We start from the raw sequence: 27959 nt of genomic DNA on the forward strand, positions 1-27959 counted from the left end.
ACGGTCTTCGCCTTTTTTTGGCGCAGATTCCCCCTTGGTAACCCATTGTTTAGATTGTTCTTTGGTCTCAGGAGTGTAGTGATGTATCCATGTTTCATCCACAGTGACGAAACGACGCTTAAAGTCCTGCGGATTCTTCTGGAACAGCTGCAAACCGTCCTTGCAACACTTCACACGATTTCGTTTTTGGTCAAGCGTGAGCAATCGCGGCACCCATCTTGCGGATAGCTTTGTCATGTCCAAATGTTGATGCAAAATATTATGTACCCGTTCATTCGAGATGCCCACAGCACTAGCAATCTCACGCACCTTCACTCTTCTGTCATCCATCACCATATCATGGATTTTATCAATGATTTCTGGAGTAGTAACCTCAACAGGGCGTCCAGAACGTTCAGCGTCACTTGTGCCCATATGGCCACTCCGAAAATTTTGAAACCATTTATAAACTGTTCTAATCGAAGGTGCAGAGTCTCCATAATGTTTATCAAGCTTCTCTTTAGTCTCCTGAGGCGTTTTGCCTTTCATAAAGTAGTGTTTAATCAACACACGAAATTCTTTTTCGTCTATTTTTTTTGAAAATCACTCGACTTCCTCGATTCAAACGAATGCCAAACACAAAGAAATAGACCGATCTGTCTGAAACTTGGTGTGTGTTCTTCCAAGAGATGCTACTAACTAAACATAACCTCGATACGTGCCAGTGGTGCTATCTCTCTGACTTTGCACGGACTTTTCAAACGACCCTCGTACACAGAATGACGTTAATAGTGACAATTGGTTTAGCCAATCAGCAAGTTTCGATCGGGATTGGTTTAGTTTTCTTTATCTTTGCATAGCTTTTTTACTCTTCCACAATATATAAACATTCAAAAGTAGGGAAAAGTAAATTTTAACTGCAACTTTAAACTAACAGTAAAATTGGGAGAGGCAAGAAATAACAGTAGAGATAAAACAGAAACAACATGTATTCAAAATAAAATAAATACACCAATCTCTCCTTTATTTTTATAATTATTTACATCGTAATAAATATTAAAATTTAATTAAGTCTATTATAGAAAGGGAATACAGAGCAAAGTTTACATATTTATATATATTATACAAAATAAAAATTTTATTTATATACTTCGTTTTAAATAGTTTGTTGTAACGTAATAGACAAACATACAAAGAGAATATTTTCACGAGAGGATATTTTTATTCATATATATTAAGTATACTAATATATATATAAAAATTGTTTTTCATATAAACTGCTCCAAGAGGTAACATGAATATTTGATTATTATATTGTTTGGATTTTTATTATTTATTAAAAGAAACAAAAGTTAAGTACATGGGGAGCATGCCAAATAAAAATATAATAATTGTAATTGGTGGTGTATTTAAAAGTTTCAGTCGAATTAATTATACAACTATTCTTTGGAAACATAACGCCTTTTGCCATAAAAGTTTTAATAGGCAAAAAACTAAAACATTTCTAAGAGCGGATTCGAGGACATATTTCATTATAGTTAATAGCGTTCCCAATTCAATTTCACGAACCTTATTTAATGACTACAATGTGATTAAACAAAATTGTTGGTGGGAATAAAATAAATAGAAATAGAAAAATTATATTCGTTCGTGTTATTTGGAAACAAAATATTTTCAATAGTCATTGAATCAGCTCTGAGAGGAATTAATTGATTGCGATCATAATTTCTGAGGGCAGAGTTCTATAATTGATCTTTGTTATTATATGTAAACGTAACAATAAAACCCTGGGCAGGGTATTCAAACTAAAAATAATAGTGATGTTGCGTAATTAAAGCACATGAGGTGATCACTATCTCCGTTTTCAAAGAGTATATGGATACTCCAATAGATATTCCTTTAGGATCACTGGTATATTTAATTTAGGAACTGTCACACCGTTTTTTAACAAACTGTTCACTTTCAGCCGTGCCAAATGTTGCAGGCTTGGAAATTTAGTCCTTTGATACAATGGCGATTTGAGCAGTATATGCGAATATTTTTGTCCAGTTCGATCTAATAGTACTTGCTGCTCTTGTTGGCCTTTATTTGGATACGATGACATGCCTACATAATATTCTATTAATTTAACGACACAGTCGAAAATAGGAATGTTCGGTACTAAGGAAGGCTCTGCGTCTAAACGGAAATAGCCGTCTCGATAATGTATTCGTACGGATGTTGGGCCATTGGCAGCACGTTGTATACTCAATGAGAACAGATAACGAGGATCGGAACTGTCTCTTACTAGAAATGTGCCCGGTTTTGTGGCTGCCAATAAACCTATTGATTCTTGCCAATTGACTCCTTCGAAGTACCAACCAGATATCCTTAGGCAACGTAATGTACATGATAGTCTTTCCAAGTCTACTTCTGGCCGATGTGGCGAATGATGGCGATATGGTTTTGGATTGATTGGCGGAGATGGCAATATGAATGTCAACGGTAGAGAAGGCGATGGCTCCGGAGATGGTAGACCGCAGCATGGCGCCCTGAACGTGTGCTGGCACCTCGGACAGCTGGTCAACATCACCAACTCCGACCCCTGCAACAAAAAGCAACACACATTTATTTACACTTAAGTTTTAAACGGTAACTAGTCCAATAATGCACTTTTAGTCTTTCCTTTCCTGAGTGTCTAGCTCACCCTGTGCATCCGGCTTTTAAATCGGAAATGCATGGAGCACGTGAAAAAAAATCCTTTAGAATTAGATTAAAATTATTACTAAATTCGGATGCAGTGGTTACTAAAGCAAGTTTCACTTAGAAAGAGGAGGCCAGATTTGACTACTGTTAACTGATATAATTCGTTTTAAGAAAATTCCTAATGCATAATTTGGCAACTTTCAAATTTTGTCAAACTTTCTACGATATTTATATTCTTTAAGTTGCGTTGAACAGATAGTACAATTTGTAAAAATCTCTCAAAACGGAAAATTCCTGAGAACGTTCATTATCTTAGATCACTCCACTAGAAGTACTTTATAATAATATTCAGTATTAATTATCAGTATTTTAGAGTGGTACTAAAGATGTAAATATAAATTGGTTTAATGTTCTCACACTAATTCATGCACCAATTCTTCCGAGAAGTGCTGCCTTACCTACACGAGCAACCTCCAAAAATTGCGTAACTTCTTACACACAGAGATTGTTCAAGTGGAACCATTTAAAGCGAATTACTTTTACCTTTCAGTAAATATATTGACAAAATCTAATACGAACACAAACTCTTAACAGCGCAAATTTACGTAATGAAATTCTTCTTGGAACATAGAATAGCTAAAAATAAAATAAATATTTAACGAACCAGTATTTCTAAAATCTTATTACTGGAAATCACAATGGCAGCCATGCGAAATATTAAAATTTGAACTTTTTGCGATTCATCGTTTTTAAATTATGTTGTTCATACAGATGCACTATCCCCTTGTATTTATTTACAACTTGTAAAGTGCATGCACAAGTAAAAGAGATCGCCGAGATAAAAAAAAATAAAATAAATGTGACACTTGACGAAGTACATTCCCAACTAGAGTGCAGAAAGCGTTAGTGAATAAAATGGCCTAAATACTATTTGCGCTTCAGGCGACGTCTAGGATTTTTAGGGATGGTGTTATTATTGATGGGTTGTTTTTTTGTAAATTCATATTTGTAACTAAATCAGAATGTATTTCAAATTCTCTAAATTTAAGAGCTACTCTTTTACATGGCCAAACTTCAACTGAGGTTATACACATTAACTGCGGTTCATATGTTGCAGTGTAAATGAGATTTATCAAGGCTATTTTATTAGCAACAATAATTTGTGAAGTTTTTTTAAATTAAGAAGTACGTGTATTTTGAGGCCTACACTCCCCTTTGCAAAAGGGTAAAACATATTTTAAGAGTATTGTCTGCCCAACCGTTGGGTCAGATCTAAACATTTCAATATGTCAGCGCCGCACAAACATGGGCGCTTAAGATTTTAAAGGGCAAACTAAGTCCCGTCAAACTAGAAACGCGAGGTGTATGTTCCTCCCTTGATAATTTGCGAATAGACTACACATTTTCATCTACAGAATTTTCCTAATCCTTATCTCAGATAATGAGATATTAAGAAACCAACCCAATCTACCAGCATTAAGGTACAGGATTTTTCAGAATTAAGTTCCAAACATCATTAAATGTTTTTTAAAGCACTCACATTTGTAGCTTAGATTACAATCTTTTAATTGAAATCTCGTTAACAAAACCTTACAGTTTAAAAGGTTAGGTATAAGGCTTGACTAAACGAAAAAAGTTAGCAAGTATTTAATATTTCATTAATATCATTTGAGTTGCATTAACTTTTCATTAATATTTTCTATAATTTACTAGACATCAAAGACCGTTATGATCAACATTAAGAGTAAGACCATATATTACAGCGCACTTGCGTTCTACCGGATTACTTAACCACCCCCTCCCACAAAAGTGCCCTTAATCGAATGATTCCAGAAAAATGTTTCCTATAAAAGTTATAGAACTATTTATGAGCTATAATTACACCAAGTTTAAAGAATATTGAAAAAGCGGTTTTTGAAAAAAATGATTAAAAAAGTGAAAAATCTATTCAGTAAAGTGCTACTTTCGGTGGAGATATTTGGTCCAAAAATGTATTGTCACTTCAAGTGGTGTCACTTGAACAAAATATCAAATTTGAAGTTACTGCGATCATCCATTCCTGAGATATAGTGGATAAACTGACTACGGAGCAGTAAAGTCAGTCCAAACCTATGCCATCAAAGACTGATGGGTTAGAGAACAGCAAATTCAAGGAATTACTGGATCACTAACCCATCCAGCCTTAGCTGTCTATTTAAAATCATATTTCTCTCATTTCTCTCTATCTAGCCGAATGTGATCGGTTTTTGTCGGCAATTTTCGGCTCCTTTGACCATTATTATTAACTTTATTTCCAATTTAATATTTAACATCTAATATGCAAACTCACACGACTTTTTTTTAGTGAAGTTTTAGTTAGGTTTTCTTGTAAATGGGAATTTTTACAAAATAGTAGACACCTTAAATTACACAACACGTTCTAATGGACTATTTTAACAAAAAATCTTCGGCACACTCACACGACTACAACATACGATACAAAACATACAAAATAATATGCATACAAATATACATATAAAATACACATAACATACAAAACGTCCAATACAAAGACAAAAGTTTCCCTATATTTGAGATAAATTACATAAAATCTGAAAATTATGAGGGGAAAATTAAGGATTAAAATTTAAAACTTAACTGAACAAATATTTTTGTATTTTAAAATGAACAGCTCAAGGGAGTGCGATATCTAATATATTCTAAACAAAATTAATTCAGTAAAATTACTTAAATGATATCATTGTAATAAAATAATGAACTTATGCTTTTTCGAACGTTTCCATATAACTGAAATTAGGAATTTAAGTATGAATGAAACATTGGATACTTGCTGATTGTGTACCTTTTGCCGTTTAATCAATCCTTTATATTTAACTTTTTAAACTGTTTTTGTTAAGGTAAAATATAAGCGACTGGTCTGCATCATTAGCCCAGAAGTAAGCTTAAAATATTTGTTTGTCATTCACATGCGAATAGAATTCCTTTTAGAATAATCAACTTAATATTAAGTTTATACTAAATTGCCGCATTAACATTTACTAACATAAGGAATAAGAAGGAAAGGATTCTTTGAAACCAATTTAATGAGCTCTTCAAAGTTTAAATGTTAATAACAAATAAACATTAAATTTACAAGTGGAATAACAGAAAAGAGAAAAAAAATCTTACTTGAAAAATATTTTGCCTCATAATTGTTTTTTAAAAAAAAAAATATTTACAAAACCATAACTATACACAACTCATTTCACCAAACACTACTCGACCAACTCGTGCCACTTACTGAAGACAATTGTTTAAAGTTAGTCACACTACTTTAAATATAAATTCTACCACCAGAATGTGCTTTCAGTCATTTTAACTTTATTTTTTTGAATTCACTCATTGCGTTATCTCTGTAAACCATCTTAGTTTCAGTTTCTTATTAAATTTGTTATCTAATTATTTTTTTTTAATGCGCCGTAATCATTATTACTTATCAATTTTTTATGACATTTACGAGGGTCGTTTGAAAAGTCCGTGCAAAGTCAGAGAGATAGCACCACTGGCGCGTATCGAGGTTATGTTTAGTTAGTAGCATCTCTTGGAAGAACACACACCAAGTTTCAGCCAGATCGGTCTATTTCTTTGTGTTTGGCATTCGTTTGAATCGAGGAAGTCGAGTGATTTTCAAAAAATGGACGAAAAAGAATTTCGTGTGTTGATTAAACACTACTTTATGAAAGGCAAAACGCCTCAGGAGACTAAAGAGAAGCTTGATAAACATTATGGTGACTCTGCACCTTTGATTAGAACAGTTTATAAGTGGTTTCAAAATTTTCGGAGTGGCCATATGGGCACAAGTGACGCTGAACGGTCTGGACGCCCTGTTGAGGTTACTACTCCAGAAATCATTGATAAAATCCATGATATGGTGATGGATGACAGAAGAGTGAAGGTGCGTGAGATTGCTAGTGCTGTGGGCATCTCGAATGAACGGGTACATAATATTTTGCATCAACATTTGGACATGACAAAGCTATCCGCAAGATGGGTGCCGCGATTGCTCACGCTTGACCAAAAACGAAATCTTGTGAAGTGTTGCAAGGACGGTTTGCAGCTGTTCCAGAAGAATCCGCAGGACTTTAAGCGTCGTTTCGTCACTGTGGATGAAACATGGATACATCACTACACTCCTGAGACCAAAGAACAATCTAAACAATGGTTTACCAAGGGGGAATCTGCGCCAAAAAAAAAGGCGAAGATCGTTCCTTAAGGCCGGAAAGATTATGGCGACTGTCTTTTGGGATTCGCAAGGAATAATCCTCATCGACTATCTGGAAAAGGGTAAAACTATTACAGGTGCATATTATTCATCGTTATTGGACCGTTTGAAAACCGAGCTGCAAGACAAACGCCCACGATTGGCCCACAAAAAAAGTCCTTTTCCATCACGACAACGCACCAGCTCACACCTCAGCAGTTGTAGTCGCAAAATTAATGGGAAATAGGGTTCCAACTCATTTCACATCCCCCCTATTCTCCAGACTTGGCTCCCTCGGACTACTATTTCTTCCCCAATATGAAGAAATGGCTGGCGGGAAAAAGATTTTATTCAAACGAGGAGATTGCAGAAACGAATGGCTATTTTTCAGACTTGGACAAATCCTATTATTCGGAAGGGATCAACTAACTAGAGCAGCGTTGGACGAAGTGTATAATCTAAAAGGAGACTATGTTGAAAAATAAAAAAGATTTACCCCCAAAAATTAAGTAGTTTTTATTTTTGCACGGACTTTTCAAACGACCCTCGTATATTGGAAATAAAACATTCTAAATAAATTTTACAACACAACAGCTAAGTATAATCCAGTACTTATAACAATAAAGCGTTGATTATTTTTGTTTATGTAAACGACTGGGATAATGAAATGAAGTTTCGATTTATGTAAGATTAATTTGATTTAATACTTTTATTACTAGTGAGATATAGTAATCCATTTACTGCAATTAAAAGTCAAAATAAATAAAATCCTTATTTGTATTATTACATTAAGAATAATTTTTAAGAATTCTATGCAATAAGAAATTCAAGGTATACAAAATCTTTGATGAAAAGTAACTCTACTGTATAGTTCAAGGCTGTTTTCTAAGAAATCCCCTACACACTTCCTAAACTCTTGATTAATTTCTGGTTCAAAGTTAGAGAGAGTTTGATCTGGATTGGTTTATTTAGAAATATTTCATGTTACTCTCACACATAATGAAATATACAAAATTAAAACATAAATTAGTTAACAAGTAAAATTTATTTCAAATTATTAATTGACTTTACTTTAAAACCATTCGGGAAATAATATTTATAATTAGATATTTAACGGCACGGTTTCGAAGAAATAAAATTAATTATATAAGGTACTATTAATGCATGGTATAGCAAGTGAAATATTTTGTGGTACAGTTATTGTGTAGTACGACGAAATTGTATTTCGCAGTACATAATTCATGTACTGTTATTAGGCTGTTTAGAAGAAACATTTTATTTAATGAAATTTAATCAAATATATTATTACCATTAAATAGATAAAACGAAAAACTTTTTTCTGCAATTTCAAATGCAGCGCAAAAATTCAAAATTTAGAATTTACTCTAGAAATTTCAAAACCAATATTTTAATGGTCTATTAGAGAAACTGCGCAGAGAATAAAGTAGAGAAAATGAACAATGGTATCTACCTTCTTTTAAATGAGAAGAAAACAGAAGTATACTATTTAGTATCTAGTCTAGATTCAATAGACATAGTAGTACGGTTGGCAAGCTATACTGACAGCGCGTAGTGTCTTCACTTCGACAAAGTAAATATACGAACGAGGGAGATATTTAATTTGCGTGTTTATTAAAGTTAAAGAAGTAAAGACGACCTTGACAAGCGATTATTATCGAAGTGAACCTCCACAAAACCTACTACTTTATGTAACAGCTGTTAATGTAGTGCATTAAAAATAAAACAGTTTCAATGTAAATAGATAAATATGGCTTTGTTAAAAATAGTATCGAGGCAAGTTTAAGTGGTCTATTACTACAATATATTTCTTTTTCAAAAACTTCACCATGAACTGAATGAATTTCACAAATAAATCGTAAATAAATATACCAAATACAAATAAATATCTGTAGTAGGACCATTTTTTTTAAAATAATTTAAGGCGCGCCAACATCTGAGATCATTAGCGCCCGGAGCTTTTATGTAGGTGTGTTAGGCATCATTTTCACTGGATACACGGCAGGCATACCACTTTCCTCATCTTATACAGGTATGAGTTAAAATGCCCAGTAAGGAATCGTGTGAGGAAGTAACCAAGTTTCACTCACCGTGCCAAGTTTGGACTTTGTCTCACCGTCCACCTTCCGCAGTCCTCGGCAGACTATCGCTTCTTCTTCCTAGACTGGGCCAAAATATCTGTCTGTGGATAACCCCCAGCGATTACAAGCACACCAGGTTCCGAAACATTTTATTAGGAAATGACGATGCGCCTCTGTATCGCAGCCAATTGTTTATGGTACTTCTCCATTTTATCGTGCATCGGCCAAGATCTCACAGCCTTAAAGGAAGTATTGCCTGTCGGCCAAAGTCCTTTTGCCCTTGTGCCGCTATAGGAACAAGCATCTTTACGACGGTGGCACCTTACTGGCTTGCCATCTTGATCCATCCCTTTTATTGGGAAAATTTCAAACGGAAGTGATTTTATTAGATTTGGGGAAATTCGTGATGTTTACTTTCCCTAAGGGTTCATGACCCTTCATTACTGTTCCCTCAACTAAACGGAATAATCAATTTGAAGTAATAAACCCATCGAAAAAGTAACTTAGAATTAATAGAAATCGAAAGGGACCTGTAATACTTGTAGAGTTTGCTCACTTGGTAGATGCAAGATGATTTGAATCGTAGAGTTTAAACGACTAAATGCAACTAAATCTTAAGTGTTTCTATTCAATTTCATTGCACATATAATAGGACCTCTTTGTATTCAAGCACAATCCTTTAAAACGGAAACCTGAACTGCAGAGAACTGAATCTTGCACTTGGACATGACATACTGCCCGAAAAGAACATGAATTTTTTCTTTACATTAATCTTTAAGTAAAATAATTACGTACTTTACTATTCCTATTTGCAGAATACTCTGAAGAGGTATACTCTGAAGAACTGTAAACTGGAGCCACAGACAATTGAAAAATTAAATAGAACAGCTCTCAAACTCCAGTAACTCAAAAACATGGGACTAACATTCACCCAAAACTAAAACATTCAGACTGTTTGACAAAACAAAATAGATTTACTATTATTATTTTTTGTTTACCGATATTTTTAAATAACTGCGCATGCGTCAACCTCTACTGATTAAAGAATAGTTTCGGGCTCTTCCTGGAATAAACTTGGAACAAATGACTAATAAATGTAGAAAGAAGTTATTCCGCCATTTTCCTGTTAGTTTACTATTGTTCGATTTTTACTTTGAATTAGCAAAATGATTCATATATCTTTCTCGTTCTGCATTACTAAATAGTGATTGGTAATTAAGTCCCCGATACTTAGTAATATTGCGTACGAGTTTGATATTTTCCTGCATTTAGTTTTGTCATCAAGAGACAAATGATCAGGAACTTTCATAGTGAATCTTATTATGACGTAGTTTATTTGTAAATACGAGGTATGTTCAAAAAATAAGGTGAATTTTCAAATTTCGCGGGCTACGTACATTCGAATTACGATTGTCTTTTTTTTTTATGTTGGTACACTTGTCTCGAACATATTTTCAAAGTTGTAGCTATATAGCATGTTTAGTTTGTATGTTAGAGGCATAAATAAGACAAGTGTTTTGCGAGTTCGGCGATTCTCTTCTGTCGAAAAAAATGGATCAACGAATTTGAATCAAATTTTGTGTAAAAAATGGAATTAAGTGCTCAAAAACACTTGAAATGTTGAGAGTGGCGTACGGTTAGAGTACTCTGTGTCAAAAAAATGTTTACAAGTGGTACAAGCTTTTCACAGAAGGTCGAGAAGATGTGAATGACGACGCTCGCCCTGGACGCCCCAGCACATCAACAACCGATGAAAATGTTGAGAAGAATCGTCGAATCACAATTAGAGAAGTTGCTGAGGTTGTCGGCATATCGGTTGGCACATGTCCTGCAATTTTTTTCGGAAATTTTGGGCATGAAGCGTGTAGTAGCGAAGTTCGTTCCAAAATTGCTGAATTTTGATCAAAAAAACTGTCGCATGAGCATCGCTCAGGAATTGTTGAATGACATTATCATGTCTCAGTCACCGTATTCACCAGATTTGGCGCCCTGCGACTTTTTCCTGTTCCCATGATTGAAGAGACCCATGAAAGGACGGAGATTTGCGACGATTGAGGAGATAAAAACCGAATCGCTGAGAGAGCTCAAGGACATACCAAAAAGTGCATATCAGAACTGTTCCGAGGATTGGAAAAAATGCTGGCACATATGTATTATATCTGAGGGGGACTACTTTGAAGGAGACAAAATAAAAATCGATGAATAAATAAATATTTTTTAAGAAAAATGAAAATTCACCTTATTTTTTGAACACACCTCGTAGATCCATCTTAATTGTAATAGTTTTCTAAATAAAGATGACTGACATGTATTATTACTCAATATTTTAGACAACCTTGGTTATTTATAACACCCTATTTGAGATAATTTGGAGCAAATATTTTAGTTGTGTCAATTTCTAGAAGGCATTATTTATTTTCTGGTTGGTGTAGACTAATTTGGTAGATCATTTCCTAATTTTTGTGAGCAAATTAAACTATTACCTGTTTCATGACTTATTTCGTCAATATTTTATTGTTCATTGTTTTTGGTGGCTGATTCATTAATCCAGAAGGATGAAAATAATAATACCAATTTCGGTCATCATTTTTTATTATGCCGAGCTTTCGTCCCTAGATTAGATTAGATTGCTTTAGACGGGCGGTTCCACCAGAAAGGGAAAGGAACGCTGGCAATCCAAAATGCCCATTGTTCCCCGCCCACCCCTCATCTCATTAGAGATACCGGGGCTTTAAAACAACAAATCCGGCTAAAAGTTGCCAGATGCTAATATAATAAACTAATAAAGTAGTAACAAGGACACTAGGGAGCATGGCGAATCAATCGCTTCAGTGCACTGAATAAACTTAGAAAGTTCGTTAAGATTACCAGATGCTACAATCTCCGGTAGGGAGACATTTGACCTTCCAAAGACGAGAAATCTAGTTTTAGAATAAACTGGACACACCTCAACAAAGTGCCGCACAGTTTCATTGGACTCACCACAGCCAGCGCAATTTGGCGACTGGGTAAGGCCGCATTTGGAAAGATGATGCGCTAAATTCGCATGTCCACTCAACACCTGAACCAACTGGCCGGATCCGGGAGCAGCTAAAACCGACTATATCCGTTTTTGACTGGCCAAGGATTTCTTTAGCCTGGTGGCAGTCAGCTCGGGATCTCCACCGTTTCCGATGTTCCTTCAAAATCCACTGCTCCACCTCTGTTCTACAACGTCGATAGGATACAGGGATAATGGGCTGAGGAGTCATTGTAACCAATGAAGCTCCTTCCTTTGCCGTTTCATCAGCAAGTTCGTTACCAGGAATGACCAGGGAACCAAGCAACCGAAACTGTATTCAAAGCTCCTAACAAATTAAGAACAACGTGGCAAGAATTGACCGAAATTTGGTTCTTACTAGGAGAGGCCAGAGCTTTAATTGCAGCCTGGCTAGCTTTCGACCTTGGGGCTAGGTCATTTTCAGGGCTTATTCACAATATAACAATTTTACTTTATTACACTACGTAAAAATATATTATATTGTGAATAAGCCCTGAAGATGACCTGGTCCCTAGTTCGAAAGCTCGGCATAATAAAAAAATCATGACCGAAATTGGCATTATTCTTTCTACCAACTGGGTTAATATTTTATTTAGAATATTTCGCTAACTTTATATCTTTGGAAATGGGTTAATATGGGTCTTGGGGGAGATTATTATTGTCACCAGAGAGGCAGCGAACTCGTCAAACGTTAATTTAACGATAGAGGTTAGGTTAACAAGGTCAATAGGAATAGGTATTTATTTAAGCCTTAGCTAATAACATTGTTCCTGAAGGAGAATTGGATTAACTACTTCTTCAGGAACTGTAATTAACCTGAGGCTTAGAATTACAGTTGTTCTCAATATTAATTTTTTTGGTAGTTGTGTTTTAAGGTCTTTAAGGCAAGACACATTGATTCAAAACGATACTGTCCTACAATTAGAATAAGATATACATGCGATACAAAAGAGAAAAGTAGTAAATTTAATAAAATAGCAAAACAAATTCAGAATAGGGAAAAAAAATCATGAGTTTATCTGTGCAAAAATTACCAGAAAAATGATCAGCAACTCTTGGTATTACTGCAGATAACAGAACTATACAACGTTATTTAAAAAAGTACTATCTTCTAACCAAGACAATATTGTCCCTCTCAAAGTGTCTTTGAAATCTAAACATGAAAAATATAGTGATAGAAAAATGGAGCTATTTGTTAGGAGTGAGGATTTCTTAGGCGTTGGCCAACTTGTTGCGAAAATGCCTTCTAAAAACAGCAAAAAAAATACCGAACTTTTAATAAGATTTGGGCCATTCTTAGGTACAAACATAATTCAACTAAATAATCACATCAATTTCAACCAACCACTTACAGGACTGGCTTATCAAATGGCGAATCAATACTAACGTTACCAAATCAAAATTTATAGTATTTACTCTTAGACGGAAAATCCTACCTCCTATCATCTTGAACCAAACTCCTATACCAACTGTGGACAAAGTACGCTACCTTGGGACTGTACCTAGACAAACGGTTGACGTGGAATGCCCATACTAGACTGAAAAGACAAGACAACTAATCAACGCTACAAAACTTCTCGCCAGACTACTTGACAAACGTTCGAAACTTAACCTACATAACAAAAGACTCTTACACCTGTTGTTAAAATTAAAATTAAGTTTTTGATACTAGCAACTAACTACTAGCGTTATTCGCAAAAACTAAACTCGCCGCCTAACTCTTGCTAGATGGACTGACTATTAAAACCATCTTGACTCTTAAGAGAAATGCTTTTTGCTTCTACTAGCCCAGAGAGATAACCCACCGTGCGTGTACACAGATCAATGGAGGAAATAGTAGAAGTTTATTGCTGAAATTCCAATTCGATTGCGGCACATATTTTGTGAATAAATTTCTATCGATCTTATTCTCTACTTATCAATAACCTATGAAATAGCGGAAACCATCGATATTGTTATTCCAAGAGGTAACAATTAAATAAACTGTATGTGATCAAGGTTAAACAAGGAATGTCTTAATTAAACATGCAAATGTGATGTATGCAGTAATACTACAAGAAATAGAAATAATGAATACTGTGTTAAACGATGGCGTGTAAATTATATAAATTACTGCGGCTAGAGGTTTGTAGCGGAAGATAGGGCAGTCTTAGGAGATAACGTACACGTCATGTTTAATTTATTAGCTCTTACGTTAAGATTAATGTCTCGTGATTGTTTCAACTGGGGAGGGGATAAGACAGGAAGGTAGAGTTAGTTCTTGGAGTATGTGCGTGCTCTTAGGTTAAACAGCTAAATTTAAACTGTAAACACAAATCTCAAATTAATAACCTATTTATAAAAAAAAAAAGTTTGTCGCTTCTACTGAGGCGAAGACACCCACATTCTGTTCTATTTATTCCCTGTATTTATCTCACGATTAATTAAAGAGAATGTAAAAGAATCAGGTGTGACTTTTAAAACAAGAATTTGTTTTTCAAAAAATCATTTATTTAGTTACAATTAACGCATTTTGCGTTATAAGCAACTATGATAACAATACATAACATTCACACATATCAGAGTGGAGAAGTTACCCAGCGGTAACACTCCAAAATACATTCTAAATTCTACTGTCTCTCTTCATCAGAGAGGAGATCTTTTAAGACGTCTAGAAGTGTTGTCTGGAAATGTTCTTGAAGATAGATGATGTACAAGTGGATTGTGATGTGTTTGAATGTTAAGATGGAATTTTCTGTAACGTGTTTTTGCAACTTGTGTGACGAAAGGAATGTTTCAAGTCTGTGTGAATGGTTTGATTGGTGACGTAGAAAGGAGCGTTTACTATAGAGCGAAGAATTTTAGATTGCAAGAACTGGATCCATTTGCAGATTTGAGCGTTTGGTTGAACCCCCACAGTTCGATGCCATAAGCCCCCAGACTGGCTTTAATATACTTACATATATAAGTCTTTTGTTGTCTAGAGTGAGTTTTGATCTGTTGTCGAGTAGTCTTTTCAGTTGTCAGAAGCGTCTGTTGAGTTCTGTTCTCTTAAGTCGGGTATGAGGGTTCCATGTACAAGTCTTCTGTCAAGGTGTAAAGCGCAAGGTGACTTCAATATTAACACATTTACACAGAATTGCTATTGAAATTAACTTCACAACTTCTCCCTACAATTTCACTCACTGTATCCTCTCGAGAAAATATCAAATCAAACTGATTAGTTACTACAAACTATGGCAACTTGCAAGAATATTGAAGCAAACAATAAAACTCATTAAATAATAACATCCAGTAAGCAATATTCTAACTACTCCGGGATTGAGTTAGAAATTGCATAACTAAATGCAGGTGTAGGACTGCACATTCTCTAGAATCTGTAGAATAATTCTAACTAGAATAACTCTAGAACTTAGTCGAATAAAGGAAGATTCTAATTATCTCCTGCTTCCTTCCCAATAAGACGGTTTAAAAAGAGTTCCACTTCATGGCCTTTGGATACCATTCTAAACCGTTCTAATTTTAACGTAAAATATATACATATAATCAAATAAAGCTTATTCTTAAATGTTGAAACTATAATTTTACTAATTATATTAAAATTTTTTAAGCCTAAAACTTCCACTTAATAATTATAGAAGCAACTACTGTAATTCCTACTCAGTGAGTGGGCGGGCACAAGGGAACTGCCCACGAAAACAAAGCATTTAGCAAATCTAGGCATTTGCTAGATGTAGAATTTATAATTGGTATACATTACTCTTTCTGCCAAATTTCATTCTACTCAGCAGCACTTTGTTGCAACGATGAGGAGCCACGATTATCCAGGCATTGTCCAACTTTTCTGGTACATTCAGTAAGATTCAAACACCAATATCCATCCCCAGTCGAAACAGAACTGCTTTCCTCCCCGTTTCACGAAGAAGAAGTAAGTTGTCGCCATCGACTGGAACTATAGTCCTACTGGAATTTTGAAAGTCTGCTTTCATTTCAGCACATCCATTTCTTTTACGCCCTCGGACGATAAAGGCACAATTTTGTTGTGGTGTAGTTGGTGGCCATTTCAACCAACAGGAACGCTCCGGGTTCAGCTTATTCGGCTCCATGAGTGCCACACCTTTATAACAATAATTTTATATGTAATTTTTACTTAAAAGAATTTCGTGATTTTAACGTTATGCAGCACAGCTAGTGGTTTGTAATTATTATTTATAAGGAGAATTTCGTCATAATAACGTTATGCAGCACAGCTAGTGGTTTGTAATTATTATTTATAAGGAGAATTTCGTCATAATAACGTTATGCAGCACAGCTAGTGGTTTGTAATTATTATTTATAAGGAGAATTTCGTCATAATAACGTTATGCTGCATAGCTAGTGGTTTGTAATTATTATTTATAAGGAGAATTTCGTCATAATAACGTTATGCAGCACAGCTAGTGGTTTGTAATTATTATTTATAAGGAGAATTTCGTCATAATAACGTTATGCTGCATAGCTAGTGGTTTGTAATTATTATTTATAAGGAGAATTTCGTCATAATAACGTTATGCTGCATAGCTAGTGGTTTGTAATTATTATTTATAAGGAGAATTTCGTCATAATAACGTTATGCAGCACAGCTAGTGGTTTGTAATTATTATTTATAAGGAGAATTTCGTCATAATAACGTTATGCAGCACAGCTAGTGGTTTGTAATTATTATTTATAAGGAGAATTTCGTCATAATAACGTTATGCAGCACAGCTAGTGGTTTGTAATTATTATTTATAAGGAGAATTTCGTCATAATAACGTTATGCTGCATAGCTAGTGGTTTGTAATTATTATTTATAAGGAGAATTTCGTCATAATAACGTTATGCAGCACAGCTAGTGGTTTGTAATTATTATTTATAAGGAGAATTTCGTCATAATAACGTTATGCTGCATAGCTAGTGGTTTGTAATTATTATTTATAAGGAGAATTTCGTCATAATAACGTTATGCTGCATAGCTAGTGGTTTGTAATTATTATTTATAAGGAGAATTTCGTCATAATAACGTTATGCTGCATAGCTAGTGGTTTGTAATTATTATTTATAAGGAGAATTTCGTCATAATAACGTTATGCTGCTTAGCTAGTGGTTTGTAATTATTATTTATAAGGAGAATTTCGTCATAATAACGTTATGCAGCACAGCTAGTGGTTTGTAATTATTATTTATAAGGAGAATTTCGTCATAATAACGTTATGCTGCATAGCTAGTGGTTTGTAATTATTATTTATAAGGAGAATTTCGTCATAATAACGTTATGCTGCTTAGCTAGTGGTTTGTAATTATTATTTATAAGGAGAATTTCGTCATAATAACGTTATGCTGCATAGCTAGTGGTTTGTAATTATTATTTATAAGGAGAATTTCGTCATAATAACGTTATGCTGCTTAGCTAGTGGTTTGTAATTATTATTTATAAGGAGAATTTCGTCATAATAACGTTATGCAGCACAGCTAGTGGTTTGTAATTATTATTTATAAGGAGAATTTCGTCATAATAACGTTATGCTGCATAGCTAGTGGTTTGTAATTATTATTTATAAGGAGAATTTCGTCATAATAACGTTATGCTGCATAGCTAGTGGTTTGTAATTATTATTTATAAGGAGAATTTCGTCATAATAACGTTATGCAGCACAGCTAGTGGTTTGTAATTATTATTTATAAGGAGAATTTCGTCATAATAACGTTATGCTGCATAGCTAGTGGTTTGTAATTATTATTTATAAGGAGAATTTCGTCATAATAACGTTATGCAGCACAGCTAGTGGTTTGTAATTATTATTTATAAGGAGAATTTCGTCATAATAACGTTATGCTGCATAGCTAGTGGTTTGTAATTATTATTTATAAGGAGAATTTCGTCATAATAACGTTATGCTGCATAGCTAGTGGTTTGTAATTATTATTTATAAGGAGAATTTCGTCATAATAACGTTATGCTGCATAGCTAGTGGTTTGTAATTATTATTTATAAGGAGAATTTCGTCATAATAACGTTATGCTGCATAGCTAGTGGTTTGTAATTATTATTTATAAGGAGAATTTCGTCATAATAACGTTATGCTGCATAGCTAGTGGTTTGTAATTATTATTTATAAGGAGAATTTCGTCATAATAACGTTATGCAGCACAGCTAGTGGTTTGTAATTATTATTTATAAGGAGAATTTCGTCATAATAACGTTATGCTGCATAGCTAGTGGTTTGTAATTATTATTTATAAGGAGAATTTCGTCATAATAACGTTATGCTGCATAGCTAGTGGTTTGTAATTATTATTTATAAGGAGAATTTCGTCATAATAACGTTATGCTGCATAGCTAGTGGTTTGTAATTATTATTTATAAGGAGAATTTCGTCATAATAACGTTATGCTGCATAGCTAGTGGTTTGTAATTATTATTTATAAGGAGAATTTCGTCATAATAACGTTATGCAGCACAGCTAGTGGTTTGTAATTATTATTTATAAGGAGAATTTCGTCATAATAACGTTATGCTGCATAGCTAGTGGTTTGTAATTATTATTTATAAGGAGAATTTCGTCATAATAACGTTATGCAGCACAGCTAGTGGTTTGTAATTATTATTTATAAGGAGAATTTCGTCATAATAACGTTATGCAGCACAGCTAGTGGTTTGTAATTATTATTTATAAGGAGAATTTCGTCATAATAACGTTATGCTGCATAGCTAGTGGTTTGTAATTATTATTTATAAGGAGAATTTCGTCATAATAACGTTATGCAGCACAGCTAGTGGTTTGTAATTATTATTTATAAGGAGAATTTCGTCATAATAACGTTATGCAGCACAGCTAGTGGTTTGTAATTATTATTTATAAGGAGAATTTCGTCATAATAACGTTATGCTGCATAGCTAGTGGTTTGTAATTATTATTTATAAGGAGAATTTCGTCATAATAACGTTATGCAGCACAGCTAGTGGTTTGTAATTATTATTTATAAGGAGAATTTCGTCATAATAACGTTATGCTGCATAGCTAGTGGTTTGTAATTATTATTTATAAGGAGAATTTCGTCATAATAACGTTATGCTGCATAGCTAGTGGTTTGTAATTATTATTTATAAGGAGAATTTCGTCATAATAACGTTATGCTGCATAGCTAGTGGTTTGTAATTATTATTTATAAGGAGAATTTCGTCATAATAACGTTATGCTGCTTAGCTAGTGGTTTGTAATTATTATTTATAAGGAGAATTTCGTCATAATAACGTTATGCAGCACAGCTAGTGGTTTGTAATTATTATTTATAAGGAGAATTTCGTCATAATAACGTTATGCTGCATAGCTAGTGGTTTGTAATTATTATTTATAAGGAGAATTTCGTCATAATAACGTTATGCTGCTTAGCTAGTGGTTTGTAATTATTATTTATAAGGAGAATTTCGTCATAATAACGTTATGCTGCATAGCTAGTGGTTTGTAATTATTATTTATAAGGAGAATTTCGTCATAATAACGTTATGCTGCTTAGCTAGTGGTTTGTAATTATTATTTATAAGGAGAATTTCGTCATAATAACGTTATGCAGCACAGCTAGTGGTTTGTAATTATTATTTATAAGGAGAATTTCGTCATAATAACGTTATGCTGCATAGCTAGTGGTTTGTAATTATTATTTATAAGGAGAATTTCGTCATAATAACGTTATGCTGCATAGCTAGTGGTTTGTAATTATTATTTATAAGGAGAATTTCGTCATAATAACGTTATGCAGCACAGCTAGTGGTTTGTAATTATTATTTATAAGGAGAATTTCGTCATAATAACGTTATGCTGCATAGCTAGTGGTTTGTAATTATTATTTATAAGGAGAATTTCGTCATAATAACGTTATGCAGCACAGCTAGTGGTTTGTAATTATTATTTATAAGGAGAATTTCGTCATAATAACGTTATGCTGCATAGCTAGTGGTTTGTAATTATTATTTATAAGGAGAATTTCGTCATAATAACGTTATGCTGCATAGCTAGTGGTTTGTAATTATTATTTATAAGGAGAATTTCGTCATAATAACGTTATGCTGCATAGCTAGTGGTTTGTAATTATTATTTATAAGGAGAATTTCGTCATAATAACGTTATGCTGCATAGCTAGTGGTTTGTAATTATTATTTATAAGGAGAATTTCGTCATAATAACGTTATGCTGCATAGCTAGTGGTTTGTAATTATTATTTATAAGGAGAATTTCGTCATAATAACGTTATGCAGCACAGCTAGTGGTTTGTAATTATTATTTATAAGGAGAATTTCGTCATAATAACGTTATGCTGCATAGCTAGTGGTTTGTAATTATTATTTATAAGGAGAATTTCGTCATAATAACGTTATGCTGCATAGCTAGTGGTTTGTAATTATTATTTATAAGGAGAATTTCGTCATAATAACGTTATGCTGCATAGCTAGTGGTTTGTAATTATTATTTATAAGGAGAATTTCGTCATAATAACGTTATGCTGCATAGCTAGTGGTTTGTAATTATTATTTATAAGGAGAATTTCGTCATAATAACGTTATGCTGCTTAGCTAGTGGTTTGTAATTATTATTTATAAGGAGAATTTCGTCATAATAACGTTATGCAGCACAGCTAGTGGTTTGTAATTATTATTTATAAGGAGAATTTCGTCATAATAACGTTATGCAGCACAGCTAGTGGTTTGTAATTATTATTTATAAGGAGAATTTCGTCATAATAACGTTATGCTGCATAGCTAGTGGTTTGTAATTATTATTTATAAGGAGAATTTCGTCATAATAACGTTATGCTGCATAGCTAGTGGTTTGTAATTATTATTTATAAGGAGAATTTCGTCATAATAACGTTATGCAGCACAGCTAGTGGTTTGTAATTATTATTTATAAGGAGAATTTCGTCATAATAACGTTATGCAGCACAGCTAGTGGTTTGTAATTATTATTTATAAGGAGAATTTCGTCATAATAACGTTATGCTGCATAGCTAGTGGTTTGTAATTATTATTTATAAGGAGAATTTCGTCATAATAACGTTATGCTGCTTAGCTAGTGGTTTGTAATTATTATTTATAAGGAGAATTTCGTCATAATAACGTTATGCAGCACAGCTAGTGGTTTGTAATTATTATTTATAAGGAGAATTTCGTCATAATAACGTTATGCAGCACAGCTAGTGGTTTGTAATTATTATTTATAAGGAGAATTTCGTCATAATAACGTTATGCAGCACAGCTAGTGGTTTGTAATTATTATTTATAAGGAGAATTTCGTCATAATAACGTTATGCAGCACAGCTAGTGGTTTGTAATTATTATTTATAAGGAGAATTTCGTCATAATAACGTTATGCAGCACAGCTAGTGGTTTGTAATTATTATTTATAAGGAGAATTTCGTCATAATAACGTTATGCTGCATAGCTAGTGGTTTGTAATTATTATTTATAAGGAGAATTTCGTCATAATAACGTTATGCAGCACAGCTAGTGGTTTGTAATTATTATTTATAAGGAGAATTTCGTCATAATAACGTTATGCAGCACAGCTAGTGGTTTGTAATTATTATTTATAAGGAGAATTTCGTCATAATAACGTTATGCTGCATAGCTAGTGGTTTGTAATTATTATTTATAAGGAGAATTTCGTCATAATAACGTTATGCTGCTTAGCTAGTGGTTTGTAATTATTATTTATAAGGAGAATTTCGTCATAATAACGTTATGCAGCACAGCTAGTGGTTTGTAATTATTATTTATAAGGAGAATTTCGTCATAATAACGTTATGCTGCATAGCTAGTGGTTTGTAATTATTATTTATAAGGAGAATTTCGTCATAATAACGTTATGCTGCTTAGCTAGTGGTTTGTAATTATTATTTATAAGGAGAATTTCGTCATAATAACGTTATGCAGCACAGCTAGTGGTTTGTAATTATTATTTATAAGGAGAATTTCGTCATAATAACGTTATGCTGCATAGCTAGTGGTTTGTAATTATCATTTATTTACAGTTAGTGCCCTGTAAAGTGCCATTACTGTACTGGCTTGTAACCTTTGTAATATTAATAAGAATCAAATTTAAAATTGAGGATGGCAATCGTCAAGTGCCACTTTACGGAACGGAATTTCCCGTTTTTTAGGATTTTCTCACAAACGTCTCCAACGAGTTTTATCAAAACCTTGTACAGTGACCAAAGTACAGACATATGAATCTACTTTTACTGGAAACATTTTTCTCTGAAATCCGATTAGATGTAGTTCTGTGAGAGAAGGTGGGTAAATTCTTTCTTAAAAAGATAAAAATTAAATAATGACTCAAAAAACGTTCGGAATTAAAAGAAATCAGTGAGTAATAAGTTTTGAGTATCATTCTAACTGATAAATTCTGTTTACAAACATACAAAACTTTCACTTTTGAATAAAAACTAAGGTGAATTCATTTAACTTTACATTGCATTTTAAAATTTTGTTTACATAAAATGCTGTAATGGACAGTTTAGCTGTTTACGGAATCAATGGCGTGAGCAAGACGAAAGAATTAGCGTAGATTCATCTTTGATTAGTTAATGAACTGCGAGCAATGAGATCGCTAAGCTAACTTTGACGTATTTTACATTTATTTACTCTTTTAGCTGGTTCTATTTTTTTTTTTTTTTTGTAACTGTAACAATAATTGACGTAACTGACGTCTTTTGTAGTAAAAAGACGACAGGATTTCTGTCTTATCACTGGCCGAAGATAATGATTTAAAAAATAAAAAGTATAGTAAAGTAATCTGTATTTATATACGAGGTGTGTTCAAAAAGTAACGGGAATTTTCGTTTTTTGAAAAAAATATTTATTTATTCATCTACATTAATATTGTCGCCTTCAAAGTAGTCCCCTTCGCATACAATACACTTGTGCCAGCGCTTTTTCCAATCCTCGAAACACTTCTGAAACTCGATCTTTGTGATATCTTTCAGCTCTTTCAGCGATTCGCTTTTAATGTCATCTATGCTTGTAAAACGACGGCCTTTTAATGTTCTCTTTATGTTTGGAAATAGAAAAAAGTCACATGGAGCCATGACTGGCGAATATGGAGGCTGGGGCATCGTTAAAGTTTTGTTTTTGGCCAAAAATTCACGAACAAGCAATGAAGTGTGAGCAGGTGCGTTATCGTGGTGCAAAATCCATGAATTGTTTTGCCACAAATCCGGGCGTTTTTTTCGGATTGCTTCACGCAAACGGCGTTGAACTTGTAGGTAGTACTCCTTATTGATTGTTTGACCTTGTGGCAAGAATTCATGATGCACTATGCCATTAAAATCGAAGAACACAGTGAGCATAACCTTCACATTCGACCGCACTTGTCGAGCCTTTTTCGGTCTTGGCGATCCAGAATGCCTCCACTGGGACGATTGAGCCTTAGTTTCGACATCATATCCGTAAACCCATGTTTCGTCACCTGTTATAACACGTTTCAGTAGATCCGCATCGTTGTCGACTTCATTGAGTGACTCTTGAGCAACTTCCATTCTCCGCTGTTTTTGTTCGAAATTCAACAATTTTGGAACAAATTTTGCTGCCACACGTTTCATACCCAAAACATCCGAAAAAATTTCATGGCATGAGCCAATTGATATGGCAACATCATCAGCGACTTCTCTGATTGTGATTCGGCGATCGTTCATAACCATTTCTTTCACTTTTTTCACGTTTTCATCGGTTGTTGATGTGCTTGGACGTCCAGGTCGTTCGTCATCTTCAACGTTTTCGCGGCCATCTTGGAAACGCCTATACCACTCGTAAATCCTTGTTTTACTCATAGCAGACTCACCATATGCCTTTATTAACATTTCACACACTTTATTTCATTTTTTACGCAAAATTTAATACAAATTCTTTGATCCATTTTTTTTAACAAACAAAAATCGCCAAGCTCGAAAAACACGTCTAACCTTAACGGCTGCCACTTAAGAAGTAAACAATGAATATTACTGAAAATTTTATCCTACTTCAGGGGCATGTGTACCAACATAATAAAAAAAATAATTTTACAATCAGACTCTCCAAACCCGCGAAATTTAAAAATTCCCGTTACTTTTTGAACACACCTCGTATTTTTTTTTCTTATTTCACCTAAAGGCTAACTCCTGCAAACGGCTATAAGCCTTGCCATTTCCAAATTTTGTATTTTGTACTATTATTTGTTTATTTTAAAAATAAAGGATTAATTAATTAGTAAAGTAATCGACTATTTTTTCAAGCGTAACTTCAAAACTGCCAAATTAGGTAACCCTAATGATTAAAAAATTGCAATAAAGCTAAATAAAGAATCGGATTCAAGTTACATGATAAGTATTTATAGTAGTAGATTGTGTAAACATGGTGGCGCCAAGCTATCTGATCCTCACAATGGATTTAAACATGTTTTAAAAAATGTTGGATTTGAATCTGTTTTAAAAACGTTGCATTTGAACCTGTTTTAAAAACGTTGCATTTGAACCTGTTTTAAAAATGTTAAGTACGTACATAATGTAATTTTGTTGGCAGTGCTTTACGTCCCAACTACCCATCTCGGGTGTCCAGAACGGAGGCAAACAAACCAAAAAACTGAATAAAATACAAATAAAAACCACGTTGGGCCATTCTTTGAAACTTGGGAGACTAAGAAAGCTCCCTTTGTAAAGCTTTCATGCAGAATAACTTTATTATTTACACACTAATACAAACTTAACATTAGTTTGGATTTATATTTGCGAGGATACGGTCTAAAAATCGAACTCTAAATTTTCTCGCCAACGTTTCAGCAATTTTATAGTAAAGCCTGTATTATATAAATTACATTACATTATTATACCACTACAGAGTTGATTAGATTATTAATTAAAAATAAACAAAAACTTACTATTAATAAAACTATGGAAAAACTAATCTTTACAGGAATGTTTTATAAATATTCCATTACCTTATTGTTGCAGTGAAATGGAGAAAATATGTACACAGCGAATCTAATACAATAAAATGGGGAATTTATGTATTGACAAAGCGTTAAATATTGGAACCATTACATGTAAACAACAATTAATATTCTTGTATGTAATATAGTTTGAAATCCTGAATATATCCTGAAATCCTACCTAAAAGATCGATATTTCAGAGTCAACTGTTGAGCAGCAGACTCTGATATCCATCAGCTTCTAGCTGGTGTTCCTCAGGGCAGTGTCCTAGGTCCTTTACTCCGCAGACATATGTAACCTCAACATCCAAATACCATCCTCTCCACCTTTGCTGACGATACTACCATCTTATCACCTCATTCCGATCCTCTTATCGCTACACGAACTCTACAAACACACATCAACCACTTACAGGACTTGCTTTTCAAATGGCAAATCAAGACTAACGTTACGAAATCAAAATTTATAGTATTTACTCGTAAGACGGAAAATCCTACCTCCCATCAACTTGAACCAAACTCCTACACCAACTGGGGACAAAGTACGCTACCTTGGACTGCATCTAGACAAACGGCTGACATGGAATTCCCATACTAGACTGAAAAGCCAAGAAACTAACCAACGCTACAAAACTTCTCGCCAGACTACTTGACAAACGTTCGAAACATAACCTACATAACAAAAGACTCTTATATCCACTGCTACTGTGGACCTATTTGGTCATACAGCATCGAAGTATGGGAATCAACTAAGCGTTCCAACTCACTACGCCTCCAGGCATTACAGTCAAAAATAATTCGAAAACTTCTTAACGCTCCGTTCTATGTATCTAACCTCACCAACCCATAATGACCTCAAAATCCCTTTCATTATAGATCTCTTGCTAACACTCGTTTTCTCAAATTTCATTCCACTCTAAAGCAGCTCATCCTAACCCTCTCGTAGAACACCTATCTTCCTCCACATTACCAGGTCAGTCCTCTAAGGAGATTGAAGAGAAGATGGCCTCGTGATCTACTCTTATCGTGAGAGTAAAGCCCGTTACTGGAGTGACACCACTGGGTGCCTTCTCCACTCATGATTTTCTTTTATTTTATTTTTTATCAGGTACCATATTTGCTTGTTGCAACAACCGTTGCAGTGGTAAATTCCAATAAAAGATTTTAAAAAAATAATTATATGTACAAAAAAATTTGCAAAAGTTTTTACATTAAATTTATCGATTACACAATTTTATTAAAAGGTACTATTAAAAACGGTTCATTTGATAATAATTAAAATATATAGGTTTAATGTATCGGTCCTAAAATTGACTGAATATTTGTCTAAAACATGTTGTCAGTACCTATAATGTTGCAATCCAGGCCCTGAAGGAGGTAATAAATTTGTCGAAACGTTGAAGAAAAAAGTAGAGATGATTTATTTACTGATCGAATGCTAGCAAAAATAAATCCATATTAAAGTAAAGTAAAGTAAAGTAATCGCCTATTTTTTCAGGCGGGGCTTAACGTCCAACTACCAATTAGGTGTCGTGGACGGAGGCGACTAGCAAACATACTTTACTGTAAATTTCTTTTATTAATCATTAAATAAAATCCAAGGCTTAAGACCGGGAATCGAACCCAGTACCACAATACATATTAGCTTCGCAGGTCTCGCCTCTAACCGCTCGGCTATCGTGGCGCCTAATAAATCCATATTATTTAACTGTTAATTACTTTATATTAAACTATTACGAAGGGAACTACTAACTGTTTGTATTTATATAAACATCTAAGAAGAGATGAAGAAACTGATGCTGGAAGGTTTGTAACAAAATAATTTAATGTAAGTTTGACGATTAAAGAGAATTTAAAAAAACTAAAAAAAAAAAAAAAAAAAACTAAAAAAAAGCTTAGTTGTGTAAAACATCTGTTCGGCGCGCGAGCACCATTTCTCCGTATAGAGCTCCATGAACCTTGGACACGGACTGGCGGGCGGGAACGGTTTCTTGCTTCTTCTAGAGGCAATAATATTATCCAAGTAAAGACCTTTCAGAAAATGTTCGACAACCAACATCAAGCCAACTTCCTAGAAAGCAGACTTACAAAAGGTTCTTGCTTTTTATTTTTATTCTTTGTCTTGTTTCTTTTATCCCCACTCCTGGTAGAAAGCGGACGGACGACCCACTCCTTCCTTCTTGGAGTTATAAGAACAAGTGGTTTCTTAGAAGTAGCCAAAGGAGACGACATCCACGTCACAGACAGGTCGACAAGGTTTCTCTCCCATTGCACACACTGAACAACTAGTGTATTTTTTTTATTCTATTAACGATTTGGGTCTGTAGGTAATTATATTTTGTTATTCACCAATAACAGCCTCTGGGCTATAGGTTAGAAAAATAGATTTTCTTTGTGTATTGTGGGAACAATGAAGAATGCAAGTCAAAGAATTTTTGGACTGTAAGTCAATTATTATATTAAATCAATAGAATTGAATGAAAAATTTAGGGAAAATATTATTCAACAAGATGAAAACAAGCATTTAGAACAAATCAAAACTTTCATTAGAATGGAGGTTACACCAACGAGATTAATGTATCCAGATTGAAGACCCAGTTTCCATAAATATAAACAGTTATTGATTAAAAAAGGCCAAAAATCATTGTTAAACATTAAAATTGATTCATTCTGAATTAAATTGTTATTGATAAAACTTCCTGATCGTTTGGAAATGATGAATTAAAAAATCTTTCGAAAACACGGTCGATTTATTTATAGTTGTTCAGGCGCCACCGCAGCCGAGCGGTTAAGAGGCGAGAACTGCAAAGCTAATATGTTATGTATTGTGGTACTTGGGTTCGATTCCCGGTCTTAGGACTTGGATTTTATTTAAAAGGTTAATAAAAGAAATTTACAGTAAAGTACGTGTGCTAGTCGCCACCGTCCACGACTCCTAATTTGGTAGTTGGACGTAAAGT

At 33.8% G+C, this 27959-nt stretch overlaps 1 protein-coding gene across 10 annotated transcripts in view; it reads right to left on the reverse strand.

The window, feature by feature from the left end:
• Nucleotides 1–1383: 1383 nt before the first annotated feature.
• The window catches only part of LOC141449646 (suppressor of cytokine signaling 2-like), an 80125-nt gene continuing 53549 nt past the window's right edge, over nt 1384–27959 (reverse strand). For 2 of the 10 annotated variants that reach the window (XM_074119257.1, XM_074119253.1), the window contains 2 exons: nt 15783–16139; nt 1384–2563 (listed from right to left, as the gene is read on the reverse strand). In XM_074119257.1, coding sequence (XP_073975358.1) covers nt 1844–2548 — 705 coding nt within the window. In that variant the 5' untranslated portion in view covers nt 2549–2563; nt 15783–16139 and the 3' untranslated portion in view covers nt 1384–1843. Of the gene's footprint in view, nt 2564–5832; nt 5987–9798; nt 9952–15777; nt 16140–25180; nt 25388–27959 lie in introns of those variants that run through there. The other 8 variants (XM_074119249.1, XM_074119248.1, XM_074119256.1 and 5 more) reach the window with 6 other exon arrangements.

Source organism: Rhodnius prolixus, unplaced genomic scaffold, assembly GCF_049639745.1.
Source record: "Rhodnius prolixus isolate KJV_2025 unplaced genomic scaffold, Rpr scaffold_2, whole genome shotgun sequence".
NCBI classification, from domain to species: Eukaryota; Metazoa; Arthropoda; class Insecta; order Hemiptera; family Reduviidae; genus Rhodnius; species Rhodnius prolixus.